We start from the raw sequence: 18,657 nt of genomic DNA, 5'->3' as shown, positions 1-18,657 counted from the left end.
GTCCTGTGCACTCCTCCCTGACAATCCATCCCAACCGAGATTGACAGGTGACGTTTTGTATTTTTTTGGCTTTTGAGTTATTAAAACCAGCTCAAGAAGTGCTTCTTTTAACATCCTCCAAGTTTCCAGCCAAATCCCACTGAAGTGAACAGTTCTGTTAAGACTTTGCCTATTCAGAGTCTTTCAAAAGATTTTGGTGCATTAATCCAATCCCATTAACAAGAATTCATTGTTTGGTTGTTGCAGTTGTTCAGTTCAGTGTTGAGCAATACCACCATGCATATAAGCTTCCTGAATGTTTCCTTTAGTGGAAAAAGGCTTCAACCTCATTAAGAAATCTGATTAATCCCTCATTAATACATTAAAGCTCCTTTCTTAGTGTTAGTTATCCAATGAGTCGCCATATTTAAAAATCTTTCCTTAAATTTTTTTTGCCCATTCAGCTGCCGAAGTCCTTCCTTCATTGCTCCATGTATTTGCAATCATGTAAGTGTTGTACAAAGTTCCCGAACACATCCTGTCATTGTCTCTTCATTTTAACCACTTTGAACCACTTTGAACTCCGGTTCAAAGCAGTTCAAAGCAGTTCAATCAAAGGGTTTTTGCACTAACGATTTTCTTGCAAGAAACGCATGCCAAAATAGCAAGGTGTTCTTTTGAAGCACTTTGAATCACTTTGAACCTCAGTTCAAAGTAGTTCAAAGCTGTTCAACGATAAAGGCTTCTTGGTGAAAATGCATCATGTTGTACAAATGGGCCGTCATTTCACAAGGCATTGATTGCTGTGTCAGACAGTAATAATTAAAAATGGTGTTTTAATTCCCAATGCGAAGAATCATCATTATGATTTAAAATGGAAAATCTTTCACTGAAAAGGGGATTGGATGTCATATTGAGGCTAATCATTATTAGTACAGCTGCAATGGGAATTATTAAATGAGATGGTCATGTCAAAAGGCCTTCGAACGTGTGAACCTTAACGAGAAGTGATTTGTCATGAATGCCTCATAATGAGGCGGTACTTTTGCACGTAAGTACTCTTTCTTTCTTAAAATGAGCTCAGCTTTCCCTTTTTGTTTGTCGTGCCAAGAATTAAGAGTCTGAAGGAGAAGCTGTTAAGGAGGAAAGAAAGGAAAACCGTTGTTTTTCGGCAGATTACAGGTGAGAAACATAGAAATTCTTGTTTTTGTTCTACAATCTGTGTGTTTTCAAAGATAATTAGTTCAAAGCCTTGCTGTATTTGATTAAGGATGAAATCTGTGTTACATTTCTTTGGCAACATTTCAAGTTTGGAATGCAAAAGGCCTATCATATGTGATACAAACTTAGAAGTTGTGACGTTGGAGAAATTGCAAACAAACTTCCTTGAGCATGCTGATGATTCAAAAGGGTGTATGGAAATTCTGACCAGTGGTCTAGTTGAAGCCGCAGCTTCCCCCCTGCCCTTTTTGAGTCTTGAATTGCTTCAAATTTGCATTGATCATTATGATGTAAGCAGAGAAAGTATCATAAACAAGGATGGGGAACCAGTGTTATCAATTTCAAGAGAAACCATTGCCTCTATCCTGCGTCTACCAGAAAATACATTTGCCGCATTTTCTCCCATCCAATCCCTGGCTGAATACCGAGAAACTCCAAGCCAATACCGCAATATTCTAGCTAGGAAATGGACTGAAACTAACTATGGTGGAGGTTCTAGGTTACCTAAGATAGTCACCAAGGATCATCTTAAGCCTCATATTCATGACCTTGTAGTACTGTTACATCGAGTCAAGAGTTCAGCTGATGTTTTCCTCTTTGAGCAATGGATGTACCGTTATATAGAAATCATTTTGAAAGAAGAGCAATGGATGGACTGGGCAGAAATTATCGCTAGTTCATTGAGGACGCAACTCAAGCATGCCAAAGAATCTAGGGAAAGCTTCTACATGGCCTCATACTTGACATATTGCATTGCCTGCATTAGTGATCTTACTCCTCTTCCTTGTGAAGTCTAGAATGAAGAAATAACAGTTTACCAATATTGCCCCCTACTGCAAAAGGATAAAGTGCTAGAGAATTTCATAAAGGTTCATGGTGTGTTAATAGAAAATGTGCATGTGTCCCTAAAGAAAGCACCCATGCCTAGATTGTCTCTTGAAGCTCAAAAATTGGTTCAACAATATGAAAGTTATTTTATACAATTTCCTAAGTTAACTTATTTGAGAATAGGCGGGTTTGAAGATGAACCAATAAAACTTCCCCGATATGCATTGGATTGCTTTGTTTTAGTTGAGATTTGCAAGTAGTTATTCTCTATTATTAAAGACAACTTACCGCAGGAGAATTGGGAGATGGCGTGCCCTATTAAACTTGGTTCATTGGTTTGTAACAGTATGATTAGTGCTTCTGTTATCCAAAGTAATTTGCTTAGGTTTAGTTTTGGTTCTTACCATAGCAGAAGAAATTTTGATAGTAAAGGTTTTACAATTCAGGTTCTTGGTCTCAAAGGTCACCCATCAACAACTCCACAATTAGAAGATTTATGACAGGACTGTAAAGATGAGGAAAAAGTATTGAGAAGAGACCATTCAAGATTGACATTGCAACAAATCAATTCCCTGAAGCTGAAATTTCAAACAAAAGGTATAATTGAGGATGGCTCAGACATGATTGAACCAAGCTGGGAAGAATCCAATGAATTGAAATCACTGGAAGTAGATTGGAATCAGGATGAGGAAGAGGATATAAATCTAAGGGCTAGATTTATACTCACTTACATAGATGACAGGTTAAAGAAACATAGCAAGAAAGTTGTCAATGAGCCCTTTCCAAGTGTGGTTTCTTTTTTTGAACCATTGGCCTCTGACATACAACTTTCGTCTCCTGTTGCAAGTAGTGTGTTGGCTCAAGGTAAGCAGAAACGGACGCCTATTCATATACAAAATATAGCTCCTAGAACCAGGTCTAAAGCTAAATCTGAGGCCCTTAAGCAGCACGAGGTTCAAAAAGAAAAGATGCCAATTCAGGGACAAGATTCAAATGATGGTCTCAACTTCTCGGATGGTGCCGATGTTGATGTGCAGTTCATCGAGGCCCCTAAAGTGGATCAGCCAAGGTTCATGACTCCCACCAAAGATGCTCAGGCAATCTCTGTAAGTCCTGCTATCCCATCCTAGTTATCCAATTCAATCAGTAAGAAAAGAAATCTGCAGCCGGTTTCAACACCTATAAAGGATATAGTAACCAAATATGTTGCTCAAGGTTCAAAGGTTAAGAAATTGAAAACAGATGCTCATTTAACTAAAGACCCAGTGACCGGAAAAATAACGGTTGAAGTTGCCACTTATAAGCAGAAAACAGAGTACGGGGAGATCGACAATGAAGGTTTCAGAGTCACTTCAGTTGAACTAGGAACCATAAATAGGAGCATAGGAAACCACTTTTTCAAGTTTTATGCCGAACATATGTTAACGCAATCTGAAAAAGATAGCAAGGAGAATAAGGAACTTAAGGGTATGGTGATGACTATGGCCGCTTATATTGATTCTTTGATGAATCTTGGAGCTCTACCGGTTGTTCAAGCCCCTCAATCCTTCGACCTGAACTCTACAGATAGCCAGCAACTGGTAAAGCAAATGCAAAAGGGGAAATTGCTATCAGATGCAATGAAAAATTGGGTGGATGCTATTACCAAATAAGGTAATAAGTTCATTCTAGAATTCACCAATGTGTATGCCGAAGGAGAAACGTTGTTGAGAGAAATTCAAACTTTAATACCAGGATGGTAAACTGAACAGAACCGGTACCAAGCGGTTGTATTCCAAGTAATTGAGAAACTTGGAGTACTTAAATTTCTGAATGAAAATCCAATGAAGAATGTAGATCCCTGCATGTTATTCATCATGAAAAAAAACATGAGTTGGAAAGAATCAGTTTATAAGGAAGCAATCAAAGAAATGCAAGCCATCGAGAGCAAAATTGTTGGGATGCATGAGGAACTCCTTAAAGACATGAATATAGTAAACCCTACAGGGATTTTGTAGTTTGATGATGGGAACATGGATTCGAGAACATTGACTAAAAGCTTCAATGAAGCCATTGAGAAGATTAGAGATAATGAATCACCTCCTACTAATGATTTCACTACGCTGGCAAATATCGAATCCATGCTATGCCTTAACAAAAATCTCATGCCACGTCAGAGCTTGAAAATCAAGGAGTTCAAATGGCAAAAGGACACGTGTAGGGCTAGGCTGCTGAGTCTGAAGAATCCACATTCCCATGCAATGCAAGAGTTCATGAACACCTTCAGAAGCTAGAAGTTGGTGCGACAGACAGTGAGCGAAGAAGAGAGAACCGGCGACGAGGCTTGAACAAGATAGTTATTTTCAGTTACGTTTTGACAGCTGTTTTTATAACTGTTTTCTTGTTCATAACTGTTTCTTGTTAAACCGAAACGGCTGGGTTTTGATGGAGGCCTTTCGGATTTGTAATGAAACTATAAATGTTGGGGCATTGAACTAATTAAGGGTTAGAAAGAGATAGCTAGAAATTCTGATAAATAGATACTTTAAAATAGTGATCGAAAGATAGCATATATATGTTTTTGCTTTTTGAATGACTGTGTGCATGAAGTTTTATATATATATATCATCTTGGATTTGGCTTGGAAACTTGGTGTCCGAAGTGTTTAAATCATTGTTACTTTGCGAGCTCTGATTTATTGATTCAAGATATCTATTGTTGTTCCTACTGTAAGTTCGTTTTAATTAAGATTCTTGAGTGATTAATATCAATTGTGATATTATTCATTTCTTTGAATTGATTTTCTTCGGAAGCAAAGTTTGATGAATTTTCTCTTTATTGTCTGAATGAATTCTCACCTCACTACCTAGGATTATGTGAGAGAACCTTATGTGCTTTCTGGTAAAAGTGCAAAGATAACCTCTTGAATTTATTGAAAACTTTATAAGGAAGCTGTACCTTTAAAATACAGAGAGAAAACCAAATAATATGAAGTTTTCTCAACTGTTGTGAACAATTTTGTGTTTTCTAATACCTTGGGCATAGAGTGAATTTATTAAATAGTTGAAAAGACAATCTGTTCACCAACACTTAGCTAAACAGTATTTTCAACCAACCATTCTAATTTCTTCCCACAGTTGTATGCCAATGTTCAATGGAAGTATGCTTCCCAACCCGAATGGAGACACATGAATTTATCAATCTCTTAACTGATTGTTCAGAGAGCATCTATCATCTCTGCAAATAATGTTCCTCTGAAGAATGGATGTTCCCCAGAATCTGCCATGTAAATTCTCTGCAATCCCTGCAAAACCATGTGTAGAATAGTCCCTACCTGCATTCAGTCAAAATTCCCCACCCTTATCTCTACAACCCCTGTAACTGCCACGTCTTCTTGTTTTTTTCCTTATTTTCCCCATGCATGAGACAAATGTTTCTTTTTTTTTTAAATTAATTTCTTTTATTGTTCGTTTTTTTATATTATGAATACAGAAGAAATGTATTAAATATTTTTATTAATTGCTAGTTGGGATTAGCATTGAATAAAAACTTAAAAATAGGTTATATAGGCTAGGGAGGGCATCACATCTACCCTCCTCTCAGTATATTTGTGTGACCTACAGTTCACATCTACCCTCCTCTCAGTATATTTGTGTGGCCTACAGTTAGAAGCTCTTGACATATGTCTTTTTTAAACTGGGTCACTAGGGAGCTCTCTAACACAGTTAAATAAGGAATTTTCAGAACAGAGAGCCTTCTGAGCTACATAGGAAAAGAAACTTGCTACACACAAATGCTACATTTGGTCAAATAGACAGAAAGGCTACTGAACGCTTTCTCTGTTGAGATTACAGTAGCCATCTTGACTACAAAATCTGCAACACTTTTAAGTGGAGTTCTCAGTTGCAAATCCACATCACCAGACTGATTTATGCCGGTCATCTACATTTTTTTCTTTTAGACTTCTACAAATCATTTTTTACCCTCTTTGATTTGTAGAAGCAAACAAATGAGATCAATTCTGGAAGCTTGTCGTTTCAAAATTCAAACGGACTTTTTAGGATGGATTAAACTCTTTGGGATGACATTATTATCCAAGAACAACCAAGTTCTTACGTGAATCTGTAACTTGTCATCATGAGCACACATTGCAATAAAAATTTAAAAATGTGTTACAGTTGGCAACCAAGAAAGTTGATTTGCAATGTATCCATACTAAGATCACTTGCACGAAAAATAAAGATACCCCTGCTTTATCATGCACAGAAAATTTGTAACAGACACACGAGAGCATTTTCCCTCTCCAGGACCCCAAGGGATCACTGCAACATAGAAAAACTGATAAAAAAAATAATACTAAAACAGAATTTTGATGCCAAAATTAAAACATACCTGTTTGCAAGGAATTCCCATCTTCTTCAGCTTTAAAGTTCTGGTGGTGAGCAGCTGTTGCAAATCTCCAATTTCATTTGCAAGTTTTTCAGTATGTGTCTCAACTCCATTCCCTACAGCCTTTAGGAAACCTGCAAGATCTACTTCCTCTGCATCCACATTTAACTATTATTACTTCCATTAAATAAAAAGGAAAATAACAACAAACAGCTACACCCTATTTGAATTTACAATGAGCATCATTTACTTGTCATTCAAATCATTGAAAAAATAAAGCAACAAAGGGGCAGCGCACTTAGGTATCTTGTTCGTTTGGAGATGCTTCGGATAATCATGCTGCAGACAGGCAAAGGATTCTGACAATGCTGAGACTTGAAGTTTGTACAAATTTGTTTAGAAAGCATGGCCAATGCCATGATTGAGACTTTTTGTCCTTGGTACCTAGTCAATTGACACAAAAAGAATTATAAAAATCTGTATGTCAATGTAAGCGGCAATTTGGAATTGACTGTGGTCAACAGTAGTTATTGTAAATTGTAAGATGCAAAAATAAAGATGGCGAACAGCATGTAGTTTAATAACTAATGGCAGGCAGTTAACAATTGATTTTTAGAGAGTCAAAGACAAAGGCGATTTATGTAATTCCCTTCTCCAGAAAGATTCATTAGTAAACAAGGGGCACAATCACCATAGTTCCTGCCTATGTGTTATGTTTTTTGGGAGTAAAAACTGATAAAATGATAATGTGGTTAAGGCAAAGTGAACAAATTATGTCACCTGTGAGTTGTGGAAGTGATATAATTGTATTGACTGAGTTCATATTGGTTTTAAGATAATATTTGTATGAAATTTTGAAGAAGATTCTTAGTTTGCATATGGTGCGATTATGTTTGAAGAGACAACTAGTAATAAAGTAAAATAATTATATTGATATTGAAGTTTCCGAACCTCAGTGATAACCACATTTGCCTAGATTGAAAATACATAAGGTTAGTACCAACTTGTTGTATGTTAATGTTAAAAGAAGATTATAGGCATCGTATGTGATGCATATTTACTTCATCTAACATTAATATTGAGAAGGAAGATAAATTAATTTAAGAATGGATATTTGTTCAAGAGGCCTGATCTGAATTGTAGGGTTTCATATATTTCTAAATCTATTAGCCTCAAGTACTTGTAAATTAGTGTGTGTTTTGTGAAAGATCAAAATGTATTTGTATTGAAAAGTAAGGAACAAAGACGGACCAAGATAAACATTTTGATTACATATTCTAAATAACTAACATATATCAGTCAATGAAGGAAATAAAATTGAAACTGAACTTCCATAAAGATTTAAGAAATAACAATATATTTAAATTTTATAATTGAAATTTAAGAAACCTCTTAATTGCAAATTCTATTAATAACACTAAGTAATATTTGTAATTGATTTTAATAATATAACTTGTAATTTAATCTTTTTGACCAGTAAGTACAATATGTCAGCAACATTTTCCATTGATTTTTATTTGATCTTTTTAACAACTTGATACTTAAATAACAAATTAATTTTAAATGTTTATTAAAGTTATTTTTTTCAAATATAAAATCCTAAATAAAAGTAGCATATCTATGTATGAAAATCTATACGAAATACATATCTTTGTCCACAATCGATATAAAAAATGGGACAGGCTAATCTCCAGACAAAATGCATTAAAGACAAAACAAAGTCAAACTTCTTTTTTCCAGATTCACGAAAACATATTGATTTTTTGTTGTTTTCAACTACAAACTATGCAGATCATGAAGATCAAATGCTGAAATTCTCAGAAAAATCCACGATGTTTTCGATTTTTTGAAAATTGGTCAACTGTACAGTTTTTAGGGAGAATAGCCGCGTCCATAAAAAATATGGATAGTATATGTCAATTAAAATGGAATAAAAGCTATTGACAACTTTGCAGCACTGAAAATAAAAAGTACGAGAAAAATTGTGTCTCTACGATGCGTGGCAATTGTTGGAGGAGTCATTTGTATCCTTTATGGATCAACATTTTTCATTCATGCATATGAGAAGATTTCATTCATGCATATGAGAACGGTTTGAAGGAAAACAGAGGCAACAGCAGTTGTGGTGCTTCCATTTTTCTTTGACAGTAATGAACAAGTAGATCTTTCAGAAGTTGTTACCTACACATTGCCTAACTTGTAGATAGCATTCAGGCTTGTTTTGGCAGTATTTCTGGAAGAGCTTGGGTGGAGGAAAACCTTTGATCAATGCATATGGTGGTGGTTGATTCCCATGGCGAGAACGATGACGAGTTTCCAGACACAACCGAATGCAAAACTAAAAAATTGAACGATTGCTTTGAAAAAGAGAAAGGAGGGATATGCCATAATTTGGTAGGGTCCTGTGACTGTTCATGAGCAGAGGATTTTAAGGGAGAGCTGCCAATCCGAAAAATCAAATAAAATGGTCATGTTTGTAGCTAAATGTGAGTATGTGCCTTATAGCTTACATGCTTAAGGCCGATGTGTGTAATATTAAAATATGTTGGTGCGCCATCAATAACAAGCCCGGTTAGGTCAAGATGGGTGTGGGCAAGCTCTTTCTTTTGTTCCCATCAAAGATTCTTTATTAGTGTGTTGGTTAGCCTAGTGGCTTAGAAAGCAATATCATTGTTCACACTCTCATTGTTGTTGTTGTGATTGCGGCTATCAATTGGGTTGTGGATCTGATATTGATTCTGCTGTACTTGAGGCCACCACACTACTGGTTTCACAATCTTGGAGAATTGAAAGGATAAGCCTTGTCCAATGCGAGCACCGCTTTGTAGGTGTTGGTGAGGAAGCAGAGTTGACTCTTCTCCTGCCGGAGATCGGGAGACAGGGCGATGTCTGTTTGGATGTCATTTTCAAGATGGCGGAAGAGTCGTATCGCCATTCTCTGGTCCTCTGCCACCAGCGAAGGCTGCATTTTGTTCACGCCACACATCAGAGTTGTGAAGAAACCATACAAGTGTGGTTGCAATATTATTACTACTGTTGTTAGGCAAAGCCTGGAGACTGAGTGCAGTGAGAGTGAAATTAGCGAGGGAGTTATTTGTGCAGCTCGTGGTTGGACCATATTCCAACAAAGGCACAACCATCTGACGACAATCCAGATTTATACGCCATGATTTATTATTTTTGTAATTGTATTATTCAAAGTTTTTTACGAACTATCAAAATTTTTTACATTGATGGATGTAAATCATGAAATAAAACACAGACATATATGTGTATCACTTGCTGATGTCGTGAGGTCCAAAAAAAATTAGACCCAGATTGGTCAAAAGCAGAGCATAGTAAAAGAAAAAGATCAGCTACAAACAAAAGGTACCAGCATTGAGCAACTTCATAGATTAAAGCAAGTGTATTTTCGATATTTCTACAGTGCCATCTAGCTCAAAAAATAAATTGAGAAAACTTACCAATTCAGAACTAAGTCCGGATATAATATTTTTAAAACCAATAAAAACTGCATACATTTTAGCAAACCCTAGCCTTTGTGGTAGCCGGGAAGCTATAGCTAAAAAACTGAGAGGAGTGTAAAGGAACCTCCACATTGAAGTCCACATTGAAGCTAACAAGTACATAACTATTTAACAATCAGGCTAACCTATTTATACCAAAAATAAAAATTACTTTCTCTATACGGATCATAGAAAACCATAGAACAGAGTATCCATCTAAGGGTAACAGTATACCTTGATATTTTTGAATACCGTCTTGTTTTCTAGATCGATAACAATCTCAATGACTACATCTGGAAAAAAACCAACTTGAACAATGGCCTTCGGCAATTCTTCTGTGCTCCTTTAATCCCTATTCGATCACCTGAGCATAAGTAGGGCATTAATATGGTGGAGTACCGTATTCAATCGTCTCTTGCGCGGCTCTGATTCCAGAAAGTACCAGCAAGAGCAATGATTTTAAAGAAATTATGAGAAATTTCCAACAATGTTAGATAGACATTGCTGGAAGTTTCTAGAATTTTACAGCAATAACAATGTTATACAGAACGAAATTGCAGAAATTAATGTTTCAATTGTTTTATTATTATAATATTCATAATTTTATATTTTTCTCTGAGCAAAATGAATTTTTTCATTGCTTTGACCAATCATAAATAAACAAAATCAGATTTTTAAATTATTGAAAATAAAGATTAAACATTATCTATAATGTTAGAGCCTAATAAAATTTAATAATTTGTTGTCATTGGTCGGTTGACTGGGTCAACGTAAAAAAAAAAGCATCCCTGCCTACAGCAGAAACTAAAAAACTTAAAACTTTTTATGCGAAATCTTTAGGAGATAGTCCCTACCCATCTCATAACCTCCATGCACTTACTTTAAAGAAAGTTCAATTTAAAATTTCTTTGAGCATCCTTGATTGTCTTCTCCACTTGCTATAAGAACTTCATCATGCTCCTTTGATGATTTCATTTTGCTTCCTTTCCTTGTAATGTTGCAAATTCCCATTCGCTTATTCCACCTAGTGCTCACTATTTGTACCAGTTCTTCAACATTCTCATCTGCATAGATGGTAGTCTGATTTCACTCACATTAACTTGATTTGGTAGATGTCTGCAACTTCTTCCTTGTGCAGGGTTCTTTTTTCCTTTCCTATATTGAAAGGAAACTTTAGTTGGTTGCAGTGCTTTCAAGCCAATTGGTATCTTTCTCAAACCAAGATATGGTTATGGAGGTTTCCTGTCATTTCTACTAGATCATTCAGCTCAAGAATGTCCTTATATCAAAGTTTATGTTGATGAAAGCTAACTGCAGTTTCTACATGCTCATAGGAACTTCACTCCTGTTTGTTCTAAATTTTGTGTCTAACCGTCATAACCTGTCCCCTTAGTTGTTGTAATATTCCCATACTTCTTACTCAAATATCATTTCTAGAATTTTGTCATTGTGGCTCTTGTATTCCCACAATTATCCATAAAAACTAAAAGGAATGCCCTGGAACATGTTGAGTTTTCTGGATCTGCTGCAAATGTAATGGCATTGCCTATTGAGGTATATGTTTTCCATATGCAACATCCTCTCATTTATATTGAGCATAGGTTATTGAATAGACATGTCTATTCAATAATCAAATAATTAATTTATATAAACTTAATTATTGTTATATATATATATATATATATATATATTTCTCACATATAATAAGTTTATATCTCACATAGAATTATATCTCATATATAATTACATGTATATCCATAGAGTTATCCAACAGAAGCTACCAAACATTAACACTCCCTCTTAGCAAGGGCGGATAAACACAAGACAAATATTACACCATTAGTAATATTAAGGATATCTCAGAAGTTTTCCACCATTTAATATAGCATACGATATCAAGAGTATTGATCTCCAAAATATCAACATATGATATTCATCAATTTCTCAAACTAGGGTACGATATCACATTTGATATCAAGAATCTTGATCTCCCAGAATATTGACATCCGATATTCATAAAGTACTCAAAAACAAGGTTTGATATCATATTTGATATCAAGAGTATTGGCCTCCTAGAATATTAATGATATTCACCACTTACTCAAAACGTTTAGATATCACATTTGATATCAAGAGTATTGGCCTCCCAAAATATCAATGATATTCACCACTTACTCAAAACGTTTAGATATCACATTTGATATCAAGAGTATTGGCCTCCCAGAATATCAATGATATTCACCAAGTACTCTAAAAGTAATAATGGCCTCCCAAAATGTTGAGATACAAGACATTCACCATTTACTCAATTTATTTTATCTCATAATACAAGTTTATTGTAAGATCATCACCTTACATCAACTTCTCCAAATACAAGTGATGATCATTTGGAAGTCGTCACTTCCTCATGATGTACACAGGGGATAGGCCCATATAAAAGTCACATGGTCACAGTCCTCTTGACCGTGACAACTTATAGATCATTATAAAAACCATCTCAGCATGGTTTACTCCCTCTTAATCAATAAAATCGGGTTCACTGAAGGTTATCCAAATAGCATCCTCAGTCTTCTCCCCCTGAATCTTAATCTCTCTCTTTTTCCTACAAGAACATTCTCAGAGGAAAAGATCAAGGCAAATAGCTCATATAGAGATATAAAATAAGAATGATAACATTAGTTTGATGTTTAGTAATTTAACTCGTGCATATTACTAACAACAACATAAATGATTATAACATAACTCTTTATTTTATATTTTCAAAAATTAAGATAACATAATACTCAATTTTATTCATAATATAATACTTAATAATAATCAATTCATTTGATATCACATATCAAATATATATATATATATATATATATATATATATATATATTATGAATTAATTCATAACATATAACATATAGCATATCAGATATCTATAGTATGAATTGATTGAATTTTAACATTAGAATAAAACATAAAATATATCATACCTTCACCATGAATTTATTTGGTACTTTTCCTCTTTCCATTCAACCGTATTACTTAGAGAATTGATTTAAAATATATTATTCCCATTTTAGGTCATCTAAAGCTTCACAAACACAATGAGGTGTTGCATGCCTAAAATTTCTTCCAAGAACGGTCCCCTTCTTCGCTTTTCTTTGTAAGATATCAAAGAACTCATCGATCACCTGGCTGGTGGTTCCATCGGCTTCTGTATTTGTCTCTTCAACGAAAACCTTTTCGTATGTATATAATATTCTCTCATGTAAAAAGCATCTTCCTAATCTTCAACCTCTTAGGAAACAAGAATGTCTGATGTGGAATTCTTCCAAAAGATTTTCCCGTCTGGTGTGGATCTTGCAAGCCGAACGAAGATCCCGTTTTTGAAGCTCTACAAATTCACATACATCAAATCTCTAGATTTTCTTTGGAGATCTTGGAGTGCCTTTTTATCGACCTATTGCGGTGAATTATAAGACCAATGGAAGCATTTCTTTTATAATCAAATTCGTACATAACTAGAGTAAAATATTAAAACTCATGCTTCCGAGGGATACATCAAATATTTTAGGACCAAATCACATTTGGACTCGTATAAGTTCACAAAGTTTAACATCTGAAATGGGAAGGCATTCCTCCCTCACATCCACATTTTGAATTAATATAACTTGATTGACTATGCGTATTAAAATAGCCATGTTCGCGTCTTCATCGTAATATGAAATTATCTTCGCTTTCACCCATTTACTCTGTATCGCTGGTCTAAATTTTGAGCAGATTGGTGTACATCACTATTAAATTTTCCATATCAACTTCTCTAATTTGAATCATGCAAATATGACACTTGTTGATGCGCACATTATTCTCCAGTAGTTCATTGTTTTGTCATTTACTTTCCTTTCATGTGTGATAAATTATTTCAATGACAAATGCCAATAATCATTTCTTACACTTGCAACCTGGCTCTAATACCATGTTGAGTTTTCTAGATCTACTGCAAATGTAATGGCATTGCCTGTTGAGGTATATGTTTTCCATATGCAACATCCTCTCATTTATATTGAGCATAGGTTATTGAATAGACATGTCTATTCAATAATCAAATAATTAATTTATATAAACTTAATTATTGTTATATATAAAAATATATATACACAACTATATATATATATTTCTCACATATAAAAAGTCTATATCTCACATAGAATTATATCTCATATATAATTACATGTATATTCATAGAGTTATCCAATAGAAGCTACCAAAGATTAACAAAACAAAGGTAGGGAATTAAAGCAAGCAATACAAATTTTATATAAAACAAACCAACCAATATTTTTTCCAAAAGATGGAACATTTCATCCATTTTTGAAAAACAAAAGTATACAGTATAAACAAATGACAAAATTCTAACAAAAAAATTAATTTTAAGAAATGGCCATGAGCAAGAGATCAAACATCTATACACATAAGACTATTACTATAATAGAGAATCGTCTATTATTAGTTAATGGTAATCTATTTGTAAACCATTGTAAATATTAGAAATATTTCTAATATTTAGTTAGCTTTAGTTAGTTTTGGCTTTTTTTAGCTTTCTTTCAGCTAGAATAGAATGTTTTTATTTTTTACGATCATTTCCTAAGGAATCATCGTTCCATTCTTTTGAATATAATAACCTCTCGATCTCTGTTAATAACAAGCAAGTATTTTACCAATTACTTCGTAATATGTTATCAAAGCCAATACTTCAAAAAAAAAATTATAATTTTATAATTTCTTTCAAAATTATCTGCTACAAAAAAATTGAAATTATTTCAGAGGCTTTTTTCTCAACAACCCGTCTAGAGTTTTTGCTTTTGAGTAATTTGTATGTATAAATCCCTCCATTATTCCTAGTTTCGGCTAGGGTTTATTGAGGATCTCTGCTACATCGTGTTCTTTTCTCCTACCTCCCTACTGAAATAACATGTCCTTTCTAGTTAAAATCGCACCATCACACAAAATTGCAAAATCGCATTTACTGTTTTTGCTTCCCGAAACTCCAAACTAGTATTGGTTTGGTGGTTGGACATCTTTCATCACAGGCATTCGCTGATGATTTCTACTAGCCACGTTTTTACTAACGGCTCTACTCTTTTTCCTGAAGAAATCGCCCTTTTTTTTTGTCGTGTTTCTCTTGACGGCTCATCTCACTTTTTACAAAAGAAATCACCATTGTTTGCGTTCACCCACTGATCTTCCATGCCACCTCTGCCTGTAGCCGCAATCTGGAACATCGATCGGTTATTTTTTTCTAGAAATCGCCAGTTTTTTGCATTTTTCTTCCTCCATGGCTGCTAGCTGGGGTTTTGCTTGAAACCCTAAATTTTGAGCTTGGAAATTTATTTTGATTTCAAATTCTTGATGCGTTTTTCGAGAGCTCAACTAGGTTGCCGTCAAATTTTTCTAGGTGCCTCAATTTTCGTGCCAACGGATCCTGAAATTGACAACATATTCCTTCTAGGTTTTTTGAACTCTCTTTTGGGTCACTCTCCAAATTTTCTAGCTCTTCAATTTTTTTGCCTCAAAGAACGTGCCTTCACAGATTTTCACGATTTTCATTGAAAAACATGCCATGGCATCTTTGACAGACATTTTGCTCGACACAACTCAAAATTCAATGGTCAAAATTATGGCACTTAGAAGCAACAGATCATCGCCAATTTTGAAATATCGGAATGCCGATTAACTTGTTTTGAGTGTTATAAAGCATCTGACTTCTCCTAGTACTGATCAAGATAAATGGGATTTGAATAATTAGGAGGCAGTGATGCTTCTCAAATTATCCGTGCCTAATGATCAACTCTCTCAGATTCCATCTAACAAGACAACTGTCAAGGTCTGGACACATCTCAAAGGTCTTCATGAGACTTCTGACAAAAGAAGAGCTTTCTTTTTTAAGACCACTCTGTTTTTTATTGTCATGGATGAGTGAACCTCACTCCAAGCACACCTGAATAGTATTCAGGAAATCCGTGATCAGTTGCTTGCCATCAGTCGCAAGATGGAGGAAGAGGACATTGTCGTTATCATTCTTCAGAGTTTACCAAAGTCCTATGAGCATTTTATCGAGACTCTTAACATCACGTCTTCTGGTGTTGATCTGAAGTTTGTTGATCTCTACATACTTCTACTTCAGCAAGATCAGTGAAAAAAAATAGTTCGGTAGTAGTTCCAGGTCCACCTCCACAAAGAAAGCCTTTGTTGCCAAATCCTTTCAGAAGGATAAAGGCATGTTTCAACTGTCATCTCAATAGAAGTCTTTTTCTCTACCATCAAATGGCTCCCGAAAGAAGAACATTCAATGCAACTATTACCACAAGTTTGGGTACATGAAGTTTGAATGTCGAAAATGCTTGGCTACACAATCTAAGCAATTAGGTTCGCAACCCAGTGCGAACAGTGCAGAGCACACTGAACAAACAGAATCTATCTTTTACGCCTTCATGGCTAAAAGACCTGCAGATCATGTCAAGTCGTTTGCCTGGTACATTGACTCATGAGTCTCTCGTCATTTCACTCACTACAAAGACTGGTTTACTGACCAGCAGTCTTATTCAAATTTTGTTATTTTTGGTGGTGGAGAGGAGTGCATTGTTGTCCGCAAGGGAAACATTTAGTTTCAGTTTGTTGGGGAGGAATCTAATTTTCTTCAATATGTGCTATGTTCCAAGGATGGAACTAAATCTACTCTCAGTCAGTCAGTTACTGCAACATTCTCCACACTTAGATGTCACCTTCAGTTCACATTAGTGCACCATCACTGATCGGGTGACTCAATCTACTATTGCAGTGGGTCTTGAGGATCATGGTCTTTTCACACTTACTGATTTTGGTGATTCTCAGGACTTAGCTATGGCTGCTCGAAGGTTTTCTATCAACACACTTTGGCATCAACAATATGCGCACTTAAATGTGCATTATCTCTCACAACTTGCTCGGGATGAGCTTGTTCTTGGATTGCCAGAGATTCAAACTCAACAGCTTGGAATTTGTTATGCATGCAAGGCTGGGAAACAACATCGCACACCTTTCACAAGTGGTGATTCATGGCATGCTTCTCAAATACTTCAGCTTGTTCATGCTGATATATTTGGCCCTATGGCCACTCCTATTCTTGGGTCCAGGTATTTTTTGTTGTTTGTTGATGATTTTAGTAGAAAAATATGGGTGTATTTCTTTAAAAAGAAATCAGATGCATTTCCTATATTTCAAAAGTTTAAACCTTTAGTTGAAAAAGAGTCTGGGAAATCTATTATTACTCTTAGAGCAGACAATGGGGGGAATTTTGTTCTAATGATTTCTCTAGCTTCTTGGATACTCATGGCATCAAACACCAATTAACCACACCCCACACACCACAACAAAATAGTGTAGTTGAACGTCAAAACAGAACAATCACCGAGATGGCTCGATCCATGCTCGAACATAGACATGTTCCGAACAAGTTTTGGGCAAAAAGAGTCAACATTGTAGTTTATCATTTGAACCAATCACCCATAGTGGCGTCCAAAGGTAAAACTTTGGAAGAGGCCTGGCTAGGTCACAAGCCCAAAAATCAGTCACCTGAAAGTTTTTGGCTCCCTTGCTTTTATTTGGATCCCTGATGCGTTACACGCAAAGTTGGACGCCAAGAGTCAGAGACTCATGCTTGCTGGATACAGTAGTCTTCAAAAAGCCTACCACCTGATCGATGTTGAGACATCTCGTCTCATCTACAATCGTGATGTAGTCTTTGATGAGCAGCGAGTACCTTTCATGCATGTGTCTCCTGTTCTTGATCTAGCAAACCAGCCCATGAAGGCTCATGATTTGGGAGTTGGACTTTCATTAGGTCCACCTGATGGGAGGGCTCCAATAGCTCCTACAACTCCAATTATACCAGTGATCCCTATACAGACACCTCCAGCTTCTCCTACAGGATCACCTCACTTTATAGATGCGTCACCTGAGTTTGATCCAGATTCTTCTAATGAGTAACCTGATCACCAAGCATCTCCTAATACTAATGTTGGTCGTTCTCCACTCTGGCCTAAGTGGTGGGCTAAGACACTTGTTGATCTTCGTGATTTGATGAGCTCATTGATGGAAAAATTGCTCGAAAAAAGAGCAAACCTATAGAGTGTCAACTTTGCTCTAATGGCCAACATTCACAGTGTGTTTGAACCTCAAACATATTCCAAGGCTAAAGAAATTCCAGAGTGGGACACGCTATGACATCTGAATACCAGAGCTTGCTAAAGAATAAAATCTGGGTTCTTTTTGATCTTTCACCAGGGAAGAAACCCATTGGTTGCAAATGGGTTTACAAAAGCAAATACAAATCGGATGGTACTTTGGATAAGTACAAAGCTCGTTTAGTTGTGAAGGGCTTTTCTCAATGTTGGGCCATTGATTATGAGGAGACCTTTGCTCCTATTTCAAAGATGAGCACCATCAGATTAGTCCTAGCCATGGCAACGCAGTATGGCTAGAAGGTCCATCAGATGGACGTCAAGAGTGCTTTCCTGAATGGTGATCTCCATGAAGAGGTCTACATGACACAGCCTCTTAGTTTCAAGGTTGTTGGTAATGACTATCAGGTTCTCAAATTGGTAAAAGCTCTCTATGGCTTGAAGCAAGCCCTCGGGCATGATACATAAAAATTGATGAGTACCTCAATGATCAAGGCTTCCAGAGGAGTTCTTCAAACTCAAATTTGTACATCAAGACTACTGAC

General features: G+C 35.7%; 1 protein-coding gene across 5 annotated transcripts in view; it reads right to left on the bottom strand.

Moving 5' to 3' along the window:
• Positions 1 to 18,657, bottom strand: part of LOC149575440 (uncharacterized) — a 106,664-nt gene that overhangs the window by 63,956 nt on the left and 24,051 nt on the right. For 3 of the 5 annotated variants that reach the window (XM_089815184.1, XM_089815183.1, XM_089815186.1), the window contains 3 exons: positions 10,137 to 10,266; positions 6,695 to 6,840; positions 6,400 to 6,548 (listed from right to left, as the gene is read on the bottom strand). In XM_089815184.1, the coding sequence (XP_089671310.1) occupies positions 6,400 to 6,548; positions 6,695 to 6,815 (270 nt within the window). In that variant the 5' untranslated portion in view covers positions 6,816 to 6,840; positions 10,137 to 10,266. The remainder of the gene's footprint in view (positions 1 to 6,399; positions 6,549 to 6,694; positions 6,841 to 10,136; positions 10,267 to 18,657) is intronic. The other 2 variants (XM_089815185.1, XM_089815187.1) reach the window with 1 other exon arrangement.

Source organism: Cupressus sempervirens, chromosome 2, assembly GCF_028749045.1.
Source record: "Cupressus sempervirens isolate cs-2001-9-10 chromosome 2, ASM2874904v1, whole genome shotgun sequence".
NCBI lineage: Eukaryota > Viridiplantae > Streptophyta > Pinopsida > Cupressales > Cupressaceae > Cupressus > Cupressus sempervirens.
The sequence above is the reverse complement of the archived record's forward strand: the minus strand, read 5'-3'. Positions and strand labels throughout refer to the sequence as shown.